General features: G+C 38.5%; 1 protein-coding gene across 1 annotated transcript in view; it reads right to left on the reverse strand.

Annotated features, from left to right (window-relative positions):
- Positions 1-1,907: 1,907 nt before the first annotated feature.
- Positions 1,908-24,623, reverse strand: part of LOC136843296 (uncharacterized) — an 86,822-nt gene continuing 64,106 nt past the window's right edge. The window contains exons 19-24 of the mRNA XM_067111497.1: positions 21,913-22,054; positions 19,516-19,628; positions 16,037-16,235; positions 14,843-15,023; positions 10,199-10,361; positions 1,908-3,212 (exon numbers count right to left, since the gene is read on the reverse strand). Coding sequence (XP_066967598.1) covers positions 1,992-3,212; positions 10,199-10,361; positions 14,843-15,023; positions 16,037-16,235; positions 19,516-19,628; positions 21,913-22,054 — 2,019 coding nt within the window. The 3' untranslated portion in view covers positions 1,908-1,991. The remainder of the gene's footprint in view (positions 3,213-10,198; positions 10,362-14,842; positions 15,024-16,036; positions 16,236-19,515; positions 19,629-21,912; positions 22,055-24,623) is intronic.

Consider the following 24,623-nt stretch of genomic DNA (forward strand, 5'->3'; position numbering starts at 1 on the left):
GCATTTATAGACCTAGAGAAAGCATTCGATAGAATCCCAAGAGAAGTGATGTTTTGGTGTTTGAGGAAGAGGAAAGCCCCAGCAAAGTTGGTTAGGCTGGTCGAGATGATATATCAGAATATCAGAGAACGAGTACAAAAGTAATAACAGCAGTTGGGAAAACAGAAAATTTTGAAGTTAGTGCTGGATTACACCAGGGGTCAGCATTAAGCCCACTTTTTGTGCTGGTCATGGATGTGTTGAGTGAAGAGGTCAGGAATGAAGTGCTGTGGGAGTTGTTGTATACTGATGATCTGGTGATTACTGCTGAAGATGAGGAGGACCTACAGAGAAGAGTTGGAGAGTGGCAGGAGTCTTTAGAGAGGGGTGGCTTAAGGGAGAATGTGAATAAAACAGAAGTTTTAGTGAGCAGTAGGGAAGATAGAGACAGAATAGTAATACAAGAAAGAAGAGGCTCAATTATAAAACAGGTGGAAAAATTTAAATACTTAGGATCTACTTTAAGCCAAGAGGGAGGATGTGAGGCTGAAGTGGACAGTAGGATAAAAGTGGCGTGGGGCAAGTGGAGAGATGTAGCTGGAGTTGTATGTGATAAGAAAATGCCAATCAAGCTAAAAGTCAAGATCTATAGCACAGTGATAACACTAGTGTTAATGTATGGATCAGAAACAGGGCTCTAAGATGAAAAGAGGAAGTAAAGCTTGAGAGAACAGAGATGAGAATGCTGAGGTGGATTATGGGAATATCTCTGCTTGAGAGATTGGAAAATGATGAAGTAAGAAGAAGAGCTGGCTTAGTAAAGATAACAGAGGTGATAAGAGTCACGATTGAGATGGCATGGACATGTGTTAAGGATGGATAGTGAAGAGGGCTTGGGAAGAACTTGTTAGAGGAAGAAGATCGAGAGGGAGACGGAGAATTAGATGACGAGATAAAGTGAAGGAAGATATGGAGAGAAGAGGTTTGGTGGAGGATGATGCCTTTGATAGAGGGCAGCAAAGGCGCATCAGGCAACCGACCCCCTTAACGTAGGGATAACGGTGGGAAAGAAGAAGAAATTGTTCAATCAACTCTCATTTATGGAAGTGAAATTTGGATGTTGAATGCAAATGTGATACTAAAAGGTTGAAGCTATTATAATGAATTGTTTTCTGTTTCAGTGCAAAATAAGTGAATGGTAAGAGCTCAGGACTGAATTTCTGGAAAGAAAACCTAGAGCTGTGCTTTTGGTAAAATGAGGTAGAGGAGGCACAAGGAGAGGCAAGCACCATGATCAGGTGTATTTAAATGAGACAGTCTCAGCAAGTAGTGTTTATATGATTTTTTTAAAAATCTTCCTTGAATATATCTTGGGTATTCTTAGTATTCCTGAAGCTCATTAATGATAAGAAGGGCTTCTCAGTAGTAGTCAATTTTGTTTTGCCCACTCAAGTTTATCTTGTGAGTATATCCATCTTTGTAGTTAATTGGGGACTTGAGAGAGGGATCTCAGTATCATTGAGTTGATGCCTCTGTGGCTGTATTCTAGAGTCGTATCTACCTTCTGAAGGCTATGAGGGCCTCAGTTTTAACCCGTTTCCAGTTCAGGAGACAAGATACCTCTTACTTGACATTTCCTTGTGGTTGTGGCTGTGGGTAGATTAAGTAAATTTTATTGCCTCTTTGGAAGGCTTGCTGATTGGTTGACAAAGCCCTGGAGTTTTAGACATTTATAATATCCCTTTATTAGTTGCATGAATGGTTGTCAGTAAACTTGTCTGATTTAATGCATTAAGAACAGGAGCAGTTCTAGAACTGGTTGTTGTGTGAAGTATAATTTAAAAATGTGCAGTATTGTTATAGATTTATGCTAAGCACCAAATTATTTATGACAACAGCAAAGAGAACTGTTAATAACAACAGCAAAGTTCTGTTAAAAAGTTGAATGTATTTGGTACCATAAAAAACAAGTAAATATAAATTATCAGACTAATTGTTCCAAAATCACAGAGTTAGGCATCAAGAGAGTTATATATTTCCTGGAAGGTATTGAATATGTTTTTTAGGACTGTAACTTGGTTTATGTGACTATCTTGTAATACCTTTATCAAGTTCTGTTGTTCCTTGTAAACTTGTTCTTGGTAAATTTTTAACAATTTGATAACTTCATTACTTAAATTTGCACTTTCTAACAACTCTGGATAAACCAATGAACGAGAGACATAAACTTGTAACATATCTGTTGGTATTGCATAATCTGATGGATAATGAAGCATTATAGTTCGTGGAGAAACTCCTGTTGTCCGACACTCAATTACCTTTGATTTTTCATTCACTATCACTTTTGTAATATCAACCTTCATTTTTTCTTCCTGCGAATCTGGACTACACTTGAAGTAATATTCAGAGCTTGGTTCAGATGTTCTTGGCACAAGATTATCAAATGTATCTCTTACCAATGAGTTACCCTTCCTCTCTAATATATCTTCACTTTTGATAATTACCTCATCTAGTATATTTTCATTTTTGATACTTTCCTCATCTAATATATCGTTTCTTTTTCCTTGACTGCAAGAAAGTTCACTTTCTAATTTGACAGTTAATGAATGACCTGAAAGAATTTTATCACTGTCTCTCATCATTTTTTTCACTTTCCTGTTACTGGCATTAATAGAACAATTTTTCTTGGATTTTTTGTCATAATTTAATTCGTCTGTAGACACTTGGATACTACGCTTTTGTTTTGGAACATTTATACGAACGTATGACACCACATTACCTGGGGCATTAGCTTTCGCACACACTTTCAGCTTTTTGATAGGGCTTTTTGGAATGCACTCCAGTATACTTCCCATATCTTCTGGTGGCCTCTTCAGTGTCTTAGTCTGTTTTGCAATGCTAGTTTGACTTTCATAGTTAGACAGACAACTGATGCTATGGATTTTTACCTGTAAGCTAGAAGGTTTTGTTTGTAAAAGTGAAGGGTTTATCAGATGTAAAATGCACAGTTGCTCTGCAAAGTTTCTATATCCACCATGATTGTATGTGGTTGCAAGATATTGCCACAGTTCATAACAATGTTCAGGAGATTTACAATATCCCTGATTTAGCAGATCTTCACTTGCTGACTGAAAGACAGATTTCTCAGGATTTTGTAAAGAACGAGGCTGTAATTCCCAATTTATGACATTGTCAATAAGCAGATAAACTTCCTCAACACTCCACTCACTTGTCTGGAAATGATAAAAAAAAAAAAAAAATTAAAAAGAGAATATACAAAAAACAGAGAATATACAACAGACATTCAAAAATTCTAAAAGAATGCTGCCAAACAAATGGTCTACTGCACTAAAAATTAAAAACTGCCTTCTAGATACTAACCTATTTAAAATAATCTGAATTTTATATAAAAAACATTATAAATAATCAAAACAAGTAATGCTGTCTTATACCTCAGCTTGAAATGCTGTGAATAATTCGGTATGAGGTAATCACACACAATACAAATCTCTCCCATCTAATGTGAGGCATTCCAACAAGTATCCATCTAAATTAATAACTTACACTTTTATAAACGTCAGTAATACCTTATACTTTTATAAACATCAGTACACTACTCAATAAAGCCAATATTAGTTCAAATACTACAGACTTTTACTAAAAAAAAAAAAATATAGGATTACTTTAAAACTGACAGTAGCTTACTGCAACATTTACAGCTCAAAGCTTGGATGGTCCATTTTATAATGCTCTACTAATAAGGAATATAAGGTCTTAAGAATTTATCCCTCCCTTGTCCGGCAGCCAGTGAGTAATTTATTCAGGGAAGCATTTTCACCTTTCATTTGACTGTAGGGCCAAGAAAACATGGCGGGCGAGGTAGAACCAAGCATATTTTGAACTAGGGAAAAGCTGTTAGCGCCTGTTTTCACTCATGTAGGGATAGCCTCCCACCTCAGCTGACCTGGGGTGAACAATAAGTGACCCCCTCACCCCCATCATGCGATATGGAAGCCACTAATCCGTTAAGGGCATGGGGACTTTTTTTTTTTTTTTTTTTTTTTTGGCTGGATGACTCTTTGCAGATTGACTTGGGCTGAGACTTTGAACCAAACAACAGTGGGATACGCGCTCTGTTTCCCGGGAAGCAGCACTCCTCATATAGGTCTTGGCTGAACCACAGGTTCGGCACTTCTTCCTAAGCTGGCAAAGACTAACTCTGGTACACGGCCGCATCATACATGTTTAGTGCACCTTTACAGGCCCAGGTACGTCTTCCGCAAGTAGTCAATAAGCCAGCCCTTTCTGGAAACTTCTCCTGAAATTCCTTGATTTTCCATTCCTCCAAACTCATTTTCTTCCTCATAAAAAAGCAGTCCCTTTGTTAAGTCATCCTACTTCGAGCAGCCCGTGAATCGCCCCATGACTTGCTTTGCAATGAACCTAATATGATTCAGTGATAAGCATTCAGATATTCCCTCCATAGTGCAAATTAGTTTAAGTGATATAAGTGATTAATTCCTCCCTTCTTCGTTTTAACGTGCTTTTTCCCATTTTTTTATTATGGGGTAAGCACGATGCCTTCTTTTTGAAGGACTTTGATTTGACATTGGGGTAGGTTGTAGCCTCGATTGGCTGCCCTGCCTGACATCGCTTAGACCCCGGTAACGCTGATTTTCCATTCAATCTCCAACTCCCTTTCTCCCAGCAGCGAAAAGTTCGAGCGTGTAAGATGTCTGTTATGTTTTTAGAAGATGTTGGAGTGGCTTTGTTTATGTGTGTATTAGTCTGTAACACCCATTTGCTTTCAGCAAACCTATCCATTGATTACATGAATCAGTGTGTCTACACAGATAGCAAATATCCGCCTTCTCTGACCAGTCGGTTGCGGATCTGAACCCGCGCCACGGACCTCTACGAAGTCCTAGGCTGCTGCTCTACCGACGGAGCCATTGAGGCTTGATTAATTCCTCCCTAGTGCAGAGATTTATTGTGTTTAATTAATGGCAAGGGAGGTTTCCTTCTCCGCCCCGTGTTGGTACTAACTCCTGACCTCTCTTACTCGAGCCATCCTATCCTGTCCAGTCCGCAAATCTATGCCCCACTAATTCTGACTGCCATCCAAATTTTGCAACCATTCCTGGTCGCAGCCTGATTGCAAGAATCTGTTGCCCACACACGAATCATCTATTAACTAACTGATTGCCATTTCCCTGGAATTCACCCCTTCCAATGTATTATTGTCTGTGAATGGATGCATTTTAACATAACAGAGTCATTTGTTATGACGGGATGTTGTATCTGTGGCCCCTCATATTTACATTGCTTATTTGCAAATTACTGCATTATTGATCTACTGTATGTAATTTGTGTCTGTAAATTGTTGCATTTTTTTTTGGTCTCACATATTTGCCCCATTCTCTGTAAATAAACCCCTTTTAATTGTAAAAGAATTCTAATTCCAAATGGCGACCTTCATTATTTACGTAAATCCAGGAAGATTCTAAGGTGAGTTTCCAGTAGTTCTCCTTTTATTCATAAATTGGGACCCACCTTGGTATGAAGGCAGTCTATAATAATAAATTGTTCCAATTTCTCCCTACACCGAGGACCCAGTTTATGACAGTGGCGACTGTTGCCAAGAAACCTGTGGAGTAGCCAAGTAGCATCGCTAAAAGGGCTAATAAATAGGAAGAGACGAACCCGGAATAAATCAGGCATTTAAATTTAATCATTCATTTAAATTAAATAATTTCATTATTCACAAAAGGCATAGAAGCAGCTGGAGCAGAGAATTAAGGTAAAAGGGTATTATCATTGTCTTCTAACATTGATACGTAAGGTTAAATAAGAAAAGTGATATTAATATTCTTTGAAAGGGAAATGCAACACACCTTCTGTTTGTTAGAATTTACTCAGAACACAGGCGAAAGCATAGGTTCTTAAGTCAGCGAAACAGAGAGGTAGGTGCGAATAATTTCCAAGTGTAGGGACAGTGTAGTTGCCATATGAATGAACATAAGAATTAGGAAGTGCATAGTTTGGGAACTGTTGCATGTGTTAGCATGAACAAGTAGCCAAGAGTTTATTCAGGAATAGTTACGGCCGAGAAAAGCGTATGATTTCTCAATCAGTGATAAATTTGGGATAACTCAGTAGGCTATACGAAACCGTGTAGCGATCTCTGGCATCTGACGCAGGGCAGTCAGTGTATACAGTCAGTGCAGGTGCAGAATGCCACTGTCGTAACAGGAAGCATTCCCGAGCATAGTTATTTAACCACCCTCCCAGTGTATTAAAAGCAATTATCTTTCTTCTCCCCCTTTCCTTTTCTCCCTTACTTTCTGCCGGAGTCTCTCATTTACCTCTGACTCCTTACTTACCTTCTACCCAAGCAGAGTACCATTCCCCTTCAGTGCCAATTCATGCACTGACATTTTGCACTGCTCCACAGAGCGCACCAGCACCACAGTGCCACTCAACTAAAATAATCACTCCTAAGCCATTTGCACCTGTATTTAAGAAACAGAGTGTCATACAACCAGTGTTTCCGCCCATAAGGACCTTAGCTCCTTCAGGAACACCCCATTGACAGTGCATCTGCCCATGAGGACCATAAAGCCTTCAGGATCACTTTATTTCCTAGCATATCCGCCCATAAGGACTCAGACTTCCTTCAGGAATGCTCCCCTAGTGTGACCTTCACATGGCACACTCACCCACAGTGCCACCTCATTAAAAGGTGCCACTCACTGAAGTGCCATTAATCTAAAGGACACTTCCCCATCGTCACAAACCCTTTCCTCCAAGAATGCCCAGTAATCCACTTAGCAGCCCTTCCCCATCAGCAACATGTCTTCCGAAGAGCACCAGTATTCCTGGGATATAGGAAAGGAGGACGACCTTGTAGGCCAGGCCCTTCAAAAGTTTGTGAGGGAGCAGACTGGCAAAAAGAGAAAGTATGAAGAAGAACAGAGATGGAGAGAAGCTGAGCAGAGGAGAGAAGAAGAAGAACGAGAAGAGCGGAGGAGACAGCGCAAATGCAAAGAAGAAAGGAGACAGCACGAGTTAGCCCTCAAGGATAGGGAGCTCGAGTTGGAGAGAGCCAAGAAGGAAAGTGCAGAAGCTCTAGCAGCCCAACAAGCATCTAGCCCCACCCCATCTGCACTAAATACCCCCCTATCAACAGCCAATAACCTCACTGGCAAATGGACTGAAGATGAGCCGGAACAATGACTGGAAGAGATCGAATTCCTCTTCGAGACCTATGATGTCGGCCCAGCTGAGAGGGCCTTATTGCTCACCAAGCACCTGGAAGGGAAGGCTAGGGCCGCCCACCAAGCACTGGAAAGAGATCAACGAGGAGACATGGCTGCCATCTGTGAGGCCATCGCCAAGGCGTATGAAACCACCCGAGAGGTGGAGATGATTCCGAGGTATGGCTAAGAACGTCGGCTGGTCCTGGACAGAATGGGCCTGTCACAAGACTCAGGCTGGGACCCGCTGGTTCAAATCTATGCAGTGCTAAACCTTCGAGGATTTGTTCAACCGGACCATGCTGGAGGACCTCTTCCAGTGTGTGCCCGGGCCTCTGGCTGTGTATCTTAGTGACAAGCAGCCAGCCACTCTCAAGGAAGCCTGCCGCTTAGCTGATGCCTGGGAGAAGTACAACCCATCCCACAGCACCTTGCAATGCAGAACAGCGCCACCCGGACACCTCTCAGGCTCCAATCGCCCACGGAACGGACCGCCTAACAAACCTCCGTGCACAATCTGTAAGAAGCACGGCCATGCTGAAGCAGAGTACCGAGACTGTGGAGCTTCAGGACACTCTTCCTCCGGGTATCCTGCATGCCCAAAACGTGGTCGCTCCCCAGGTACGTCAACCTAATAAGTGCCACAGCCTCCTTGGCTGAGCAGCCGGAGAGAACTCACCCTGAATGGGTCAGGACACAGTCCGTCTCAGTGGCTTCTCTGGATGGTTCTAGCCCACCAGTGCACATGGCAACTACTGCTGACACTGGCTCAGATATTAACCTGATAGATCAGGCCCAAGTGCCAGCCAGTGCCAAGGTAGATGAGCAAACCAAGTGGACAGTGACCTGGGTGGATAAACATTCCTTGACCATCCCCACAGCTGAACTCAGGGTGATCACCCCTTGGAGCAACAAAATTCACTGCCTTGGCATTGTCAAGCATGTTTGGCACGGAATAGAGTTCCTGCTTGGATGAGACATCCTCTGGGGATGTCCCACCCCACACACTCTGTTGCCTGAGTGCTTCCGCAAGCGTGTCCTCAGTAACCTCTTCTGATCGGGACACAGCCTCTGTGACAGCTGTGCCACCGTCAGCCAAGCCTTCCATTCGCCCAAGAGCGACATTACTCAATCCACCTAAACCTCATTCCAGACCTAGTCCGCAGATCTTGCGACCAGACGGCCACCAAAAAACTACTCCCTCATCATGTAGGGATCTCGCCAACTACCGCTGCAGGACCTGCAACATAAGAGGGCACTCCGAAAGAGGGGTCCAAGTGCCCCAGCAAGCTAGCTGCAGCAGCCATTTCCACAGAATCAAGAGGCCCTGCCCTCGCATCGAAACAGGAATCGCTGTCCCAAATCACGCCAGGGACACCGAGGGGGCTTGCTCCCCCAGGTCCCCCTTCAGCTTTGCCTGACATCAATTCTCTGCCAGTGCCACTTGCGAGCACTGGTCAGTGTCAAGCTCCGCCTGTCTCAGTTGGAAGCTCCATGCCAATCTTACTCCCCGATACCTGGCCCTGAGTTAGTGCCAGTGCCAGATCCAAAACCTGACCCAGATCCTCCTACAAGAAATCCACCACACCTCACAACCATGATCATCGCACAGTGTGAGCCTCTGACCCCTGATGTTTCTTCTTCCCACACCCTTCCACCTGCGGAGGATGACCCTCTGGCAGGCCTGGACATTACCTCTTTTCTGGTCCACCAGGAAGCAGATGCTGGTTCTATTCCCACAACGGTTGTCGCAGCAGCTGAAGGAGACCAGCCCATAGCCACTGAGGCTGCCCATGATCCGGTACACAGCCGCGTCGTACATGTTTAGTGCACACATTTACAGGCCCAGGTACGTCTTCGTCAAGTAGTCAGTAAGCCAGCCCTTTCCCTCCCCCTGAAATTCCTTGATTTTCCACTCCTCCAAACCTCATAAAAAAGCAGTTCCTTTGTTAAGTCATCCTACTTCGAGCAGCCCGTGAATCGCCCCATGACTTGCTTTGCAATGAACCTAATATGATTCAGTGATAAGCATTCAGATATTCCCTCCATAGTGCAAATTAAGGGCAAATTAGTTTAAGTGATATAAGTGATCAATTCTTCCCTAGTGCTGAGATTTGTGTTTAATTAATAGCAAGGGAGGTCCCCCCCCCCCTATGTTGGTACTAACTCCTGACCCCTCTTACAGGAGCCATCCTATCCTGTCCAGTCTGCAAATCTATGCCCCAGTAGTTCTGACTGCCATCCAAATTTTGCAACCATTCCTGGTTGCAGCCTGTTTGCAAGAATCCGTTGCCCACACAGAAATCATCTCATTTAACTGATTGCGATTTCCCAGGAATTCACCCCTTCCAATGTATTATTGTCTGTGAATGGATGCATTTTAACATAACTCATTTGTTATAGCAGAGTGTTGTATCTGTGGCCCCTCATATTTACATTGCTTATTTGCAAATTACTGCATTATTGATCTACCCCTTTTAATTGTAAAAGAATTCTAATTCCAAATGGCGACCTTCATTATTTACGTAAATCCAGGAAGATTCCAAGGTGAGTTTCTAGTAGTTCTCCTTTTATTCATAAATTGGAACTCCCCTTGGTACGAAGGCAATCTATAATAATAAATTGTTCCAATTTCTCCCTACACTGAGGACCCAGTTTATGACAAAGGTTATTATAAGAGACCTATTTCTCGAGACTAAATTTCTTCAGGAAAATTTTTTATTCTTATCAGATTCATTAATAGTTCCATAGGGAGCATACATTTGGTACTTACAGATCCTTGAAGCTGCATAAAAATAAGAAGCAGCAGCCCAGATCCACCACTAATAAGATGTCTTGGTTGTAAATCTAATCAAGAAAAATTTTACCTTGCCAATGAGTTTTTAAATAAAAAGAATACAGCACTTAAAATGGTGAAAAGTACAGGTCAATTCATAAAAAAAATTATATACTCTTACACCTACCAGTTTCCAGTGAGATACTGGCAATGCTAGAAGGTTATATGCAACTAAAGGGCTGGGATGATTCTGCCACACTTCACCAAGATCCCTCTCATAATCTACCATTTTATTAACTTCAAATGATTCTCTGTGTAATAAATGAAGCTTCACCATTGATTGCCATACCCTGAAAAAGAATTTGAGTTCTTAGTTTAGGCTTCTGTAATGCCACTCAAATATTTCAAAGTGTTTGATCCTACTGTTTAAAATTCATAAAAATTTTAATTTCTATTACCTAAAGCAACTTTCCTCAAAGTGTCAACAATTACTGGTAAAATTTTCAGAAGTGATGCATTAACTCATGGTTTCTATTAAACTTTACACTATTCAAATGCCTTTTGGTGGCACATTACTTTACTCACTAAGGAAGGAATTAAATTCTAGAGAAAATTTGTGTGTGAATATATATATTTACAATTATTTCTAGAGACATTTTTGGAAATGTTTTAGCGTGTTAGTGATTTACAAGAAAGGTAGGAAAATTGATTGATTTTATTTGATGATATAATAATTATGGTACGTTATGGGAGTACAAAATTTATGTTTTGTTTAGTTGTTTATCTCGCTTTCAAATACTACATAAATCACAAAATTAAGATCATATGTTAAAGATACATTACTATATGCTTCAAGGAAAAGGTACAAGCTTTGGCTTGGATCTGCTTTTCCCTTTTATTTTTAAATACATGAAGACCTTGTGTTACAAATAAGCATGCTCCTCCCTAGCTGAAAACAAGTATCCATTTAAAAGAATGGTACATATATCAATTCTCTTAACCCTTAAACGCCGAGTCTCTATTTACAAAAACGTCTCCTGTATGCTGGCGGTATTCGGGAGTTAGCGCCGAAGCGGAAAAAAAGCTTTTTTCAAAAAATCACAGCACGCTTAGTTTTTAAGATTAAGATTTCATTTTTGGCTCCTTTTTTTGTCATTGCCTGAAGTTTAGTATGCAACCATCAGAAATGAAAAAATATTATCATATATAAATATTGAAATATATGACCACAAAAAAAAATTTTCATATATAATTTTATACAAATCACGCTGTGAGCAAAACGGTTAAAGATAACAGGTTATTGTTTTTTCTTTGTATTGTACACTAAATTGCAATGACTTTGGTATATAAAAAATTGTAAAACAATCAAAGCAACACAGAGAAAATATTATCACAAAATGATGCATGAATTCGTAACGAGCGGACGTAAAAATTTTTTTTTTTTTTTTTTTCAAAAATTCACCATAAATCGAAATATTGTGCTAGAGACTTCACGTTTATTGAAAAATGAAGCTAATTGATCAAATATTACTAGACTGTAAGTGTTTTAGCTTACAATTGCAGTTTTCGACCATTTCGGTCGAGTTAAAGTTGACCGAAAGTAGAATTTTTTCTATTTATCGTGATTTATATGAAAATATTTCAAAACTGATAAAAGCTACAACCATGAGTTATTTTCTGTTGTATTGTACATGAAATTGCACACATTTTCATATATAAAACTTTATGTAACGACTAATATAAAACGGTGCAAACATTACGACAACGTGACGAAAGAATTTCAGAGATGTTCGGCCGAGTTACTGCGCGGACGTAAGGAAAATGTTTTTTTAAAAAATTCACCATAAATCGAAATATTGTGCTAGAGACTTCCAATTTATTGCAAAATGAAGGTAAATGATTGAATATTACTAGAATGTAAGAGTTTTAGCTTACAATAGCGTTTTTCGACCATTTCGGTCGAGTTAAAGTTGACCGAAGGTTGAAATTTTGGCAGTTATCGTGATTTATGTGAAAATATTTCAAAACTGATAAAAGCTACAACCATGAGCTATTTTCTGTTGTATTCTACATGAAATTGCGCACATTTTCATATATAAAAGGTTATGTAACGACTAATGTAAAACGATGCAAACATTACAACAACGTGACGAAAGAATTTCTGAGATATTCGGCCGAGTTACCGCGCGCAGACGTAAGGAAAGTTTATTTCAGAAATTCACCATAAATCGAAATATTGTGCTAGAGACTTCCAGTTTGTTGCAAAATGAAGGTACATGATTGAATATTACTAGAATGTAAGAGTTTTAGCTTATAATTGCGTTTTTTTACCATTTCGGTCGAGTTAAAATTGACCGAAGCTTGAAATTTTGGCAGTTATCGTGATTTATATGAAAATATTTCAAAACTGATAAAAGCTACAACCATGAGTTAATTTCTGTTGTATTCTACATGAAATTGCACACATTTCCATATATAAAACTTTATGTAACGACTACTATAAAACTGTGCAAACATTACGACAACGTGACGAAAGAATTTCTGGCGCGGACGTAAGGAAAAAGTTTTTTTTTTAAATTCACCATAAATCAAAATATTGTGCTAGAGACTTCCAATTTGTTGCAAAATGAAGGTAAATGATTGAATATTACTAGAATGTAAGAGTTTTAGCTTACAATTGGGTTTTTTTACCATTTCGGTCGAGTCAAAGTTGACTGAAGGTTGAAATTTTGGCAGTTATCGTGGTTTATATGAAAATATTTCCAAACTGATAAAAGCTACAACCATGGGTTGTATGTTGCTGTATTTTACATGAAATTGCGCACATTTTAATACTGTATATAAAACTTTATGTAACGGCTAATATAAAACAGTGCAAAACTTACGACAAAATGACGAAAGAATTTCTGAAATTTTCGGCCGAGTTACCGCGCGGGCGTAAGGAAAAACTTTTTTTCAAAAATTCACCATAAATCGAAATATTGTGCTAGAGACTTCCAATTTGTTGCAAAATGAAGGTAAATGATTGAATATTACTAGAATGTAAGAGTTTTAGCTTACAATAGCGTTTTTCGACCATTTCGGTCGAGTCAAAGTTGACCGAAGGTTGAAATTTTTTGTAGTCGACGTACGGTATACGTCCACTTGGCACCCAACAGACAATTTTAGTCGACGTATGATACGTCCAGTCAGCATTTAAGGGTTAAGTGACCATAAATAATGTATCTTATGCGGGGAGGATAAATAGTTTGGGACAGTATGAACTAAACTGACAATGTTGCAATTCCTTATTGAACATACTATTTAGTCTGGAAGGACTACATACTGTGCAAAGCTTCAGAAATGAGGGGTAGTAAACTGCATATTATTACTATTATTCTTCAGATGAAACCTACTCATATGGAACAAGCCCACTGACTTGAAATTCAAGCTTTCAAAGAATATGGTGTTCATTGGGAAGAAGTAAGATGTGGTAAAGAGAAATATATAAAGAAGGGAGCCCACTTATCTAAAAAGAAAAATTTATTTAATAGATAAAATGTATTAAAATGCAAGGAGAATAGTATCAGGGTAGTACATAATGCAGTGCATCTATGCTTGTTCTGAAATGTCAATTGCAAGACATCCTCTGGGAGGCTGTTCTACAGTCTATGGTGTGACGTATAAAGGACCTCTGGAACTGAGCAGTTCGACAGCGAGGCAAATTTACTGCATGTTGGTGCTGCTGTTCAGCGAATATGGTTTTTCCCGGCAGGTAAATGGGACTGGGGATCAATTGTGAATGTGAAAAATCTCTGTTGAAATACAACGTACGAAAAAGTGGCAAACGAAACCATCCACCTATGGTCCATGTCATAACTGCTACCATTAGGAAACAGAAACCTACCACCATGAACCATTCTAACTAAAAAGAGATAAATCTCGGCAAAAGCAGACATCCACACCGGAGAACAGTATTCTAGTAAAGGAGGCACAAACAACCTAAAACAGGTTGCACTAAATTTTATCAGTTATAAATATATGAGGCCTTACTAACAATACCTAACTTTCATGCAGCATTTGCTGAAACTTTCATTAGATGTTGCTCAAAAGTAAGATTACTAGGAGTTTGTTGTTACCTCTACCAAGTGCTGCTGGCACTGAACCAATAGTTCCTGGTCTAGCCTCAGAAGAGGTAACCTAGTGTTAAACAGCAAATTCAAAGAAAGAGGTCTTAGAAATGTGTCAATGAAATGTGGGATAAAAAAGAAAGGATTGAAAAGTAACATACACAAAACCAAAAGTATGGTGGATAGTGGGAATGGTGTATGAGTGAATGCAGTACTGTACTATGGGAGTGCCAATTGTAAATGGTAAAAGGAACTGATATCTACCACATATAAAATGCTTATGGTAGTAAAGCAAAGGGTAAAGAGTTGTTTCCTTTGTAACATAATTACTATACAAATGAGAAAATAACAGATGTTGGTTTCCGAGGCTGAAAAATAAACTGAAATAACAAGAACTGAGATGGTTTAGGCATCCAATAAAAAAAAAGGGAGAATCAATTATAAATGAAATTCCAGGAAATCCATTAGCGCGAAGGTCCACATCATTGAGAAAAGGTAAAAATGAGAACTTGGACACGATGGAAATCTGTACAAAAAGCATACCCAATCTTCTTTTTCCGTCTAACGAAAAATTTGCCTTGATTTCCTGTAATACATGAACTAGGCTATACTAACAGTAATGGGTTTGTGTGAAACATATGCACATGCCAAAGTTCCTTTGTACTGAAAGTTTAAAAACATAAGTAAAAAATTAAGAATGTTACATTTACGGTTGTACTTACTGGTGGGTTGTAAATGTTGGAGTAGGGTACTGAAAGTGTTCATCCAAGAGACGTGCAATCGACATTAAAAGAGATCTTCTTGGGACACTGTGGCAAAAACTTTTTTTGATGACTTTGAGTATCTGAACTAACACTTTTTGCAACTCCATTTCATCAATGACTGCATTCTTGTCGGCTGGGTCTTTTGAAAATCAACAGAAAATCAGTCTCTAACAATACCTTATAATATATAGAACAAAAATTTTTTCACAAATACATTTATCTTATTTCATAGTTCACAAGTTTCCAGAATTTGTGTATCACACAGAGGTAAGTTGAAAAAGAAACTCATAGCAAGAGATGAAAGTGGTGTGTCTGTCACTGATCTGTTTTGTATGCCATACCAAACACACAATATTGTTGTGATTTCTTTTAACAAGCCCTACACATATTGGATGAAATTTTCATTAGATTTGTTATGTGGAGCAAAATGGCTGCTACCAGTTCTGCATATAATTAGCAGACCAATGAACATTACAATACACTCGACTATGCAGTCCATCATTATATACTATTTATATCTGTAAGAACTGTTGAACTTATTGTTTCAACAGCTAGCCAGATGCTCCTGAAATTACCATAAAAGGTAATGTACGAAGAAATGGCTAGATCAATGATGCTTAAAACATTTCAATTTACCTATTTTTTCCAACAATTTTAGCTTTCAAAAAGATATACATATTTTGTTTCACAATATTTCTCATTTAAGAAAGAAATAAAAATGAAAATCATAAAAATTTATTATCATAATGTTGTGCGTATATAAAAGTAAGTCTATAAAAGTCTGTTTTTCTTATGTATTGTATTGTAACATTATATCCTATTAAATTTATTATTTTTTAACACAATAAACCGCCATCTTAATGCATAAACTTTCCACTAAACACTGAAGTGAACAATACTGAATTTTTCAGGCAGACACTTTACAAGACAGAAGCGTGGCAGAGTAATAATGAGGGGTAAACGTAATGTAAAACAATGACAACAAAGCCATATCAATTGTTTGGAACTGTGAATGAAATGTTCTACTGTCTACTGTTGTTCTGCAATGTTCTACTGTCTACTGTTGTATAAGTTTTGAAATGTTCTACTGTCTACTGTTGTTCTGCAATGTTCTACTGTCTACTGTTGTATAAGTTTAAAAATGCAAATTACCTGGATCAAAGTCACTAATCTCATGGTTCACAAAAAGTGACCTTATTTTGAAGTAAAAAGGTGATCGTTTTCTATTCTTCACCCCACAGCTTTGGTTGTGACGTTCAGCACTTTCATAGTCCTTGAACAAAGCTTCGAACCTCTTTTTACAACTTTCTGCATCAACCCTATAGCCACTGGCATTCAAGAACAGGCTTACCTGTTAAATAAAATCATTGATGACATAAAATCACAACTGTAACTTAAGGCATATTGTAATAGTGTCTAGTAACCACAAGTCTGAGGAAAGTTGTTCATAGTCAGCTGTAAAATGAATGCAAACCCAAAAGTTTTACAAAAGCCTTCCAAGAGTTATCTTAAAACAACATCCACACCTGAAACAAATACTGCTCCTCCAGTGTGTGTGGATCTCCCCCAGATAATCAGTAGTTAGTTGCTCACTTGTGTGTGAAGCAGCAGTGACAGAACTGCAGAGTGACCATTGGTACTTTTATCAGGAGGGCCTTCTTGCACTGCTCTTCCTGGGCAGACACTTATGATGAGCTGAATCATGTATCCAAGGTCCTCACTGACAAATACACACAGAAGCCTAGAAAGGCATCAGATGAGCTATGGAAATCTCCAGTCAGGAACCCTGCCCTGCTAACCCAGAAGACAAGGACATCACACTCTTCTACAAAGGTAACTTCCATGAGAAATAATAAAGACAATGAGCGTGCTATATTGACCGTGGCAGGAAACATTTGCCTCACGACTTGGAAAAGAAATTGAAACTAATCATATACTACAAAAGCAGAAAAACAAGCAGCCTGGTATTTAACAACAACTCGACCCTTCCGTGGAGAACCCCCTGAAGAGGTGCAACAAATGCCTTGTCCGAGGATGGCCCAGCACTTACACGAGGATAACTAGAATGCGCCTCTCCAAAAGGATCTCCTGCCATGTCCAGGAGGGAGCCATTCAAGATGCCAGAGCTGCCATGCACCAGCATCAGATGAGAAGATATAATTGCAAATACTGAAATTATTGACAGCAAGACAGACCACTGCTGCCTCCATTTCTTACAAGCCCTATTTAATACCATGCAGGAAACTCCTCCCCATTACATATTGAGCGCTGCTCACCAGCACACCTGAGTCGAGCAAATGGACCAACCAGGAGCCACTGCGGACTCCCCTCATTCCCAATGTTTGCATACTGAGATGAGCAACATCAATATCAGGGAGAAGGTTTCACCTAGACTCCTCAGTCCTCTTACGTCCAATAGACTCAGCATTGTTCCCACCCAAGGTGTTGCGCCCTGTATAAATATACAGGCCAGAAAGCCTCATCCTATCAGAACCACTCTACTTGTTCTGATGGTAACTGCCAAGGCTGTGGAAATGTTGACACCCTTGAAAATGACCTATGACAGAATTCTGTTGCCCTCAGAGATGTCTACTGGATACGCTAACTGGGAACTCTATAGGATCTACTCTGTGTTTGACTTATTGCCCGACGCTATATTCCTTATTGTCTTTAGTATGGAATAAATGTATGATTCAAAACGACTTTTAAGATTCTTTTAACTAAATATGAATATTGGCCAAATTATATTAAAACCTATTCTGAAAGACTGAGACAAGACATTACAAAATCAATTTGGCTGATGCAGCTATTCTTTTCAACAGAACTAAAAAAAAAGGAAAGAAATAACAAGGTTCAGTCATGAAGTAGCAGACCCATCTCAAAAAAAATGGTTGACGATTTGAATCCATTCTGATGGAAGAAATACAGAATTCTAAAGCTTGGCAGCAACAGGAATGAAATACAGAAATCAATAGATTTTAAGTTCAAAATTTCACTGTAAATATAACTGGAAACACTGAATAGCATTTGCCTTAAAATCAGGAGAGCAATTATAAGGATATATAGACAATATTGGAGAACCAGATCCATGTAATACTGGTTATGACTATGAATATTTGTTGCTCATAAGTACATACTTCACATCCTACTGTTGCACATCCTACTGTAATACCTTGTTTGATCTGCTAAGGGGAAAAAGTTCATGTACCATTAATCAGGTGCAGTAATACCTCGATCTTTGTGCTTGAGTTGCATGAATTCACAGCCTTTTCAGTGGAACCTGACTAATGGCAAATGCATTTTTTTCACAGACAGGTGACATTAGCAAAGTCCTTGAGAAACCCTGCAGAGGTGGTTATATTTAATTTTGAAGTATTTTATAAGTTTTCATGCTTTTATGTATAAAATTGGTATGGAAAATTTGTATAATTTTTATTTTTGTACATAAATACTGTATGATACAAAGGTACTCTAGCAAACTTTACGTTAAAGTACAGTAAAATACCTCAAAATCACAAAACAGCTGCCAATGTAAACATTCTCTCTCTCTCTCTCTCAGTGCAATAAGAGAGATTTTTATGCATATGTAACATGTATGCTTTATTTGTTTTGTATACTGTAGTTTTATAAATGTGATGTTACTTTGTTATTAATTTTTTTCAGATTTTCCATGCTATAATTACAACTTTTTGCATTTCTATAGTAAATTATTTATGATTTTAAAAGAATAATATGGATTCCCAGTCTTCGAGGATGGAGCAAGGAGGGGGTGTAACCTAACTGTCAATTATTTGACATACATATGTCATGACATATTACTGTAACTGCAAAAGGGAGAAAATGTTGCCCACTGATGGTCAAATAAAATAACGCTACAGAAGGGATTTCTCTCTCTCTCTCTCTCTCTCAAGTTATTCTTTCTTCATCATAAATCATGAATTTCCATCTTTTGATATTTAGTGTAAGAACAGCTTCTCTCTCTCTCTCTCTCTCTTCCAAAGTTATTCTCTCTTTCTCTGTCATAAATCATGAATAATTTCCCTCTTGATATTTAACTAAGAACAATGTCTGTCTCTCTCAAACATTCTCTCTTTCTCCATAATAATTCATGAATAATTTCACTCTTTTGACATTTAACGTAAGGACAACCCCCATTCTCTCTGTCTCTCTCTTGGTAATGAAATGAAATATGAATTACAATATGGTACTATGCTAACTTTTAAATGAAATTAAAGTGCTTTGGGAGCATGAATTTGTTTAGGGTTTAAACTTTAGAAATAAGCATATATTAGAAATTTTAGTGACTGTAACAAACTTATGCAAATCCTTGCATTACATGAGGGGTTCTGGAACCTAACCTTGTGTAAGTTCAGGTATTACTGTATAGCTTTTGCTGTGCAATATGGATCACAGTTATAACCATTTATAAATATTTCATCATATCCATTAAGACTGACACACTGGCTGGTAGTTATTATTCAAAACTGACTTTGGTTCTCTAGTTTTTAACAATAGATTAGTTATGCATTATGTGATTTAAAGTTATAGGGCTGATTTTAAGGGGGGGGGAAATGAACTGTCAATGAGAGCCACTACCATTAAAATGTTTAACAGCACTCCAAGATACTTACATTTTCCCAGTCAACTGCCTGAATATGTGAACCTAATTCTCTTACAGTAAAGAGCAACTCCACCGTTTCACAAGGTCCCCAATCTCCGACATCTTCCATTACTCCACAGTCATCTGTTTCAAGAATGTTACACACATGTAATTACACTCAGTCATAGTTTTATTGCCAAAGCAGAGTAACTTTAAGGAATTAAAATAATTTCTAAATACACAGTTATACCAGATTACAAACTTGAACTAAAGCCAAAATAGCTGTCTGTTAATCTGCTCCATATATGTCAGTTTGTGTGCATACCTGTTGCAGTCTTTTAGTAAATGTGTTGAAGTTGATCATGGCTAATCTGGTTTATTTGTGAATATAAAAATGAGACCAATCCTTTAATAAACCTCAGAACTGACTGACATTGTCTATTCTATATTTATGAATGAAATATAACAAGTTTTGAAAGCAGTTTTGTTTCATAAAAACAAACTTATTTACATATGCCTTATCTCTAGTCCAGGCAAAAAGAAGCTGTGAACTGCTAATATGAAACAAGTGCAGCAATAGTTCAATGGCAGTTAAACCTTTCCTATGGAAGGAAGTGTTTCACCTGCCACAGTTTTGGTCACAATGATTTATAAAAAAATCTTAATTTTCGTAAAGGCATACTGTACTAGTATTCTGTATATACTAAATAGCCAATGGCTGGAGAGATTTACTCCTAAGCTCCTCAGCAACAGTGTCCACTTTCCACTAGTTTGACAATTCCTGTCAAGGTAATGTTTAGTGCTTTAGATGTGTTCACCACTTAGATTATTTAAGTCCAATTTAACCCATGTAACTGTATTCATAACTAAATGCAACTTCTGGTTAGGCATACAGACCTACAATATCTTCCTCCTGCCAAAGACCTTGACAAGGGCTAGCATACAGCCATGTTAGCCACATGAAAACTATACCCAGATGTTGAAGTTAGGTGGAAATGCCAAAACACTTCATTTTTTATTTATACTAGAAGGAATACCGCAGAAATAAACTAACCCACCAAAATGAAGCCCAAACCATGTTCATTTATGCTGCTTTTCTCCTTAATGAGTTAGACATGCAATGAGTTCTGTGTACTTTCCTCAGTCCTGTGCACTTTCTATCTAAACTACTATTTTGTGTTGAGTCTTCATCTACTTCCTTGCTTTTTTTTTTTTTTTTTACAGATCTCCATTCTGTTATTTTCATATCCACTGAGTTTCTAACCAACTGTCCTTCATCTCTTTTCATCAAATGTCCAAACCACTTCATTCATTAAGATCTCAGTCTACTTTCCTACCATCTTTCAGTCAGGTCCTTAATAATGATACGATCACGATACTGCACTCTGGCCAAGAGTTAATATTTTATAGTAAGATTTTTCAAAGTCTCCATTTTTTTGGTACTCCTGATTCCACTGCATAAAATAAAGTTAGTCCTGACTTCTGAAACATTAACTCAAGGCTGCATACAAAGTTAGGTTCAACAAGAAAACAGAGAAGACTGTATAAGTGGCATACTGTTGAAAAAACATTTTAAATAACAAAACTAATAACAAATATTCACCTTTAGATTACTGTACCATAATGAACTAATTATTAGAGAAAGTAAACTTAAACAATGCTTTTGTTATTGCTAAAACATGTGGCAATGGGGCACAAGGGTTAGAGTCTAGCTATCTGGGTAAAAAAAGTAACAACAACCAAGCAAGGGCAATGGCAAAGATAAATATTTTGACTGAATTCTATAATGTAGGTGAGCTGCTACTGTCTTAGCAACAGGATCAGGACAGGTCACCTTTTTTCTTTTATCACCGGACTGAAAACATGCAGGTTTGCACCCACTGGTGGCACAGGCTATCTTGGCCTGCCCATTTCCTATGGTCTCTGATCTGACTAACCATACAGCCTGTCAAATCAGGTCACAGCTAGAACCATCTGGTATAAAAATTCAAAGATCTCAACTAATGCTAGTCACAAGACATAGTACACTTCACCATCTTTGGCACCTCCCACAGGATTGTGATCTAGCTCACCCCCACTTTAAAGATTTGAGCTCATGATAACCACAAGATATAATACACTTTACCATCTATGGCACTTCCCATATAGCCTGTCCAATCAACTCACAGCTGGAACTATTTGCTGTAAAATTTCAAGGATCTGGAAAAATGGTAATCACAAAACAACACTGTTTTACCTTGGGCATAACCTCATCAAGTTATTAAAAATGGTATAACGAATACAAAAGTGTCATATCGTACTTTATCTTACAAAATTGAATTGACAAAACTGAATAACCCACAACATACTATGAAGAAGGGCAAGTAACATGAAAGTTTTGTATTTTGTACAGAGACACCAAAAATATGCATACTATGTCTGTACTTACCACGTGGATCAAATTCTGCTTCATAAAAAACTAATGGAGCTAAAACAGACTGAAGTAATTCTTGACAGGTTACAGTCTTAGCAGGTTCACCAGGTCCAAGACGAGCATTGAATGCTACAACACTTTTATACTCGCGACAAAGCTGAAAAAATAATTATGTATTAAAACTTATAAGGGAAAACCTGGCCTTCATACATTATCAATACTCAAGGGTTACCTGCCACATGATGAAAAGAACACTGAGCATAAGCTTCAGTGATATACTAAAAGAAATGACTTGAATAAAACATCTCTCTCTGTTCTGAGAAGGAAATGAGTATGAAGGTAGTGACCATTATTAAAGTAAACTTAATGTTAAATATATAGAAAAACCAAGTAAATCAAGTTATTTTTACCAGATAAAATCGAGAAACATGCATATCATTGTTCAATCAACAACACAAAATACAAAAATTCTACTACTTCCATATTTCAGCAATAAGACTTCAAACAAAAAATACTAAATGGTTCTCTGAAATTCAATACTGTACTATGTTTCTATCTCAAAAATGTAAAAGCAAGAAAAAAATTGTAGAATTCATGCTTATTCCTTGCAGGAGGTCACCTTTGCAGTGTAAAAGACTGGAGAATGGTATGAACAATTTCTATATCAAAATCAATTCCAAAACCATAAGGCAAGGATTCTTGCCAATGCTAACTTGCATGCCATGATTGTTGAAAAAGAGGTGCCTGACCTCAAAAGATATTCAAATGTAAAACCGTTTAACCCTTTAACACCGACTGGACGTATTTTACGTCGACAAAAATTGTCTGTCAGGTGCCGAGTGGACGTGAAATACGTCGACTACAAAAAGTTTTTTAAATATTCGCAAAAAAATAGTTATATTCCTAGTTTGCAAAAGATTTTAAATCGCGTGCCTTGAGGGATGCTGGGAGTTCACGGATCACACTGTTGTTTTGTTTACAAGCGTGACCCACCTGCGCATGCGCGAATTTCTTTCTTCTCGCACTACAAAGCATCAGCGGCGCATCGTCGGAGAGCGATTTCTCGACGCATTCGTGTTTTGCAGAACTTGTGCGAGTGTTAGCGTATTTGTGATGCAATAGGACGTTTGCAGAGATGTCCCGTCGTCAGGACCGTGAAAGGCGTGTATTGCCTGTCAGTAGTGAGCGTGTGAGGCGAGTTTTAGATTTGGATGCTGGAGAGGGACCAAGCAACCAAGGTGACCCAGCTTTTCAACGCCGTGTTGTATGGCCACGTGTGGCCGAAAGGGAACAAGGACCACACCTGTGCCTTTTATGACCCCTAGGAAACATCGGGGTGTCCTGAGGGGCATTCGTAAGCATTTGGGAGGCCTCCAACAAAAGGACATTGATGAGTACTTGTTGGAGCTTGATCGAGAGCAGGTGGAAAGACCTCATTTTGATGGCAGTTGGTCATCTAGTGACGAGGACATCACGCCCGATGTCAGTGATGATGAGTATTTGCCCCCAATGTCCATACGAGAGCCAGAGCATGAAAGTGAACTGGAGTTCAGTGGTTCACGGCAAACACCCCAGAAGGTCCTATTTTCCTATACCCTAGCACAAACCAACCACTCTCCCTACAAAGACTGAGAATGTTTGTAAGGTTTTTCTCATTAAAAAGGGAAATCCACACACTTTCCATAGGTCACATGATGTTAGGAAAGTAAGTACATCTTTGGCCTTCTTTAGAAATGTCTTTCAAAGAAGTCTCCAGATGTATAGGGTGGTCATCAGTTAATCATTGCCACATGTTCGAACAAATTCGACTACACTGTGTATCAGTAAGTGGCATAGTTAGTCTTAACCCCTAGGTGCTGCGGCAGAAACCCAGGGGTCATATTGACGGTGAGTATGCTAACTTATCGCTGGGAGATGGGTGACAGTACTACAACAAAAACCAGCATGCTTAGGTAAGCCACTGTAGAACTACATCCTAAAACGTAAGTTCGTGTATAGTTTCTTGTTCCTTGGTATCAAAACCTGAAAAGTATTTGGAATAAAGAATGGGACTTGAACTCTGTGGCTTGACCTTGGAAATGGAAATATTTCCTCTGGGGTGTTGGGATTAAAAAACAAGAGCTTAAACCTTTTTTTGTCACCTGTCAATTTCTTTTGTAAAGCTCCTCTGAGGACGAAACAGTGACTACGCTATCAAAAAACAGGGTTTGACGTAGGAAAAACCTATTTTTGGTAGTCGCTGTTGAGTCCTCAAAACCCTCCCACTTCCCTGATGAAAAGGCATGGGATTTGGGCAAAGGGATCAACCTGCATTGACCAACAGAGAGTAATGGCTCCTTGGTCTTTTAACGGCCCGGATGTAAACAAGAGGGCGGATGCGCGTGCGCAATAGTCACTTCTCTTTCTTGCAGGTTAATTGACGTTGTAAAAACTGGGTTCAGCTTCGCTGAAGATAAGGAAAAGTGCCCTCTTATCTTTGAGTCCATTATATACTCCATCATGTGTTATAATGTTAATCATTACGACACAATACCTGGCCAAAAGACCAACTAAATTAGAAGAGAATTCTTTGATATTAGTTTGGTCAACATGGAGCTCTGGTAGACCATGGAAGGTAACTCCTTTGAGGACTCAACAGCGACTACCAAAAATAGGTTTTTCCTACATCAAAACCTGTTTTTTTGGTAAGCAAAAAATCTAACATTCTAGTGATATTCAATCATTTA

Source organism: Macrobrachium rosenbergii, chromosome 11, assembly GCF_040412425.1.
Source record: "Macrobrachium rosenbergii isolate ZJJX-2024 chromosome 11, ASM4041242v1, whole genome shotgun sequence".
Lineage (NCBI taxonomy): Eukaryota > Metazoa > Arthropoda > Malacostraca > Decapoda > Palaemonidae > Macrobrachium > Macrobrachium rosenbergii.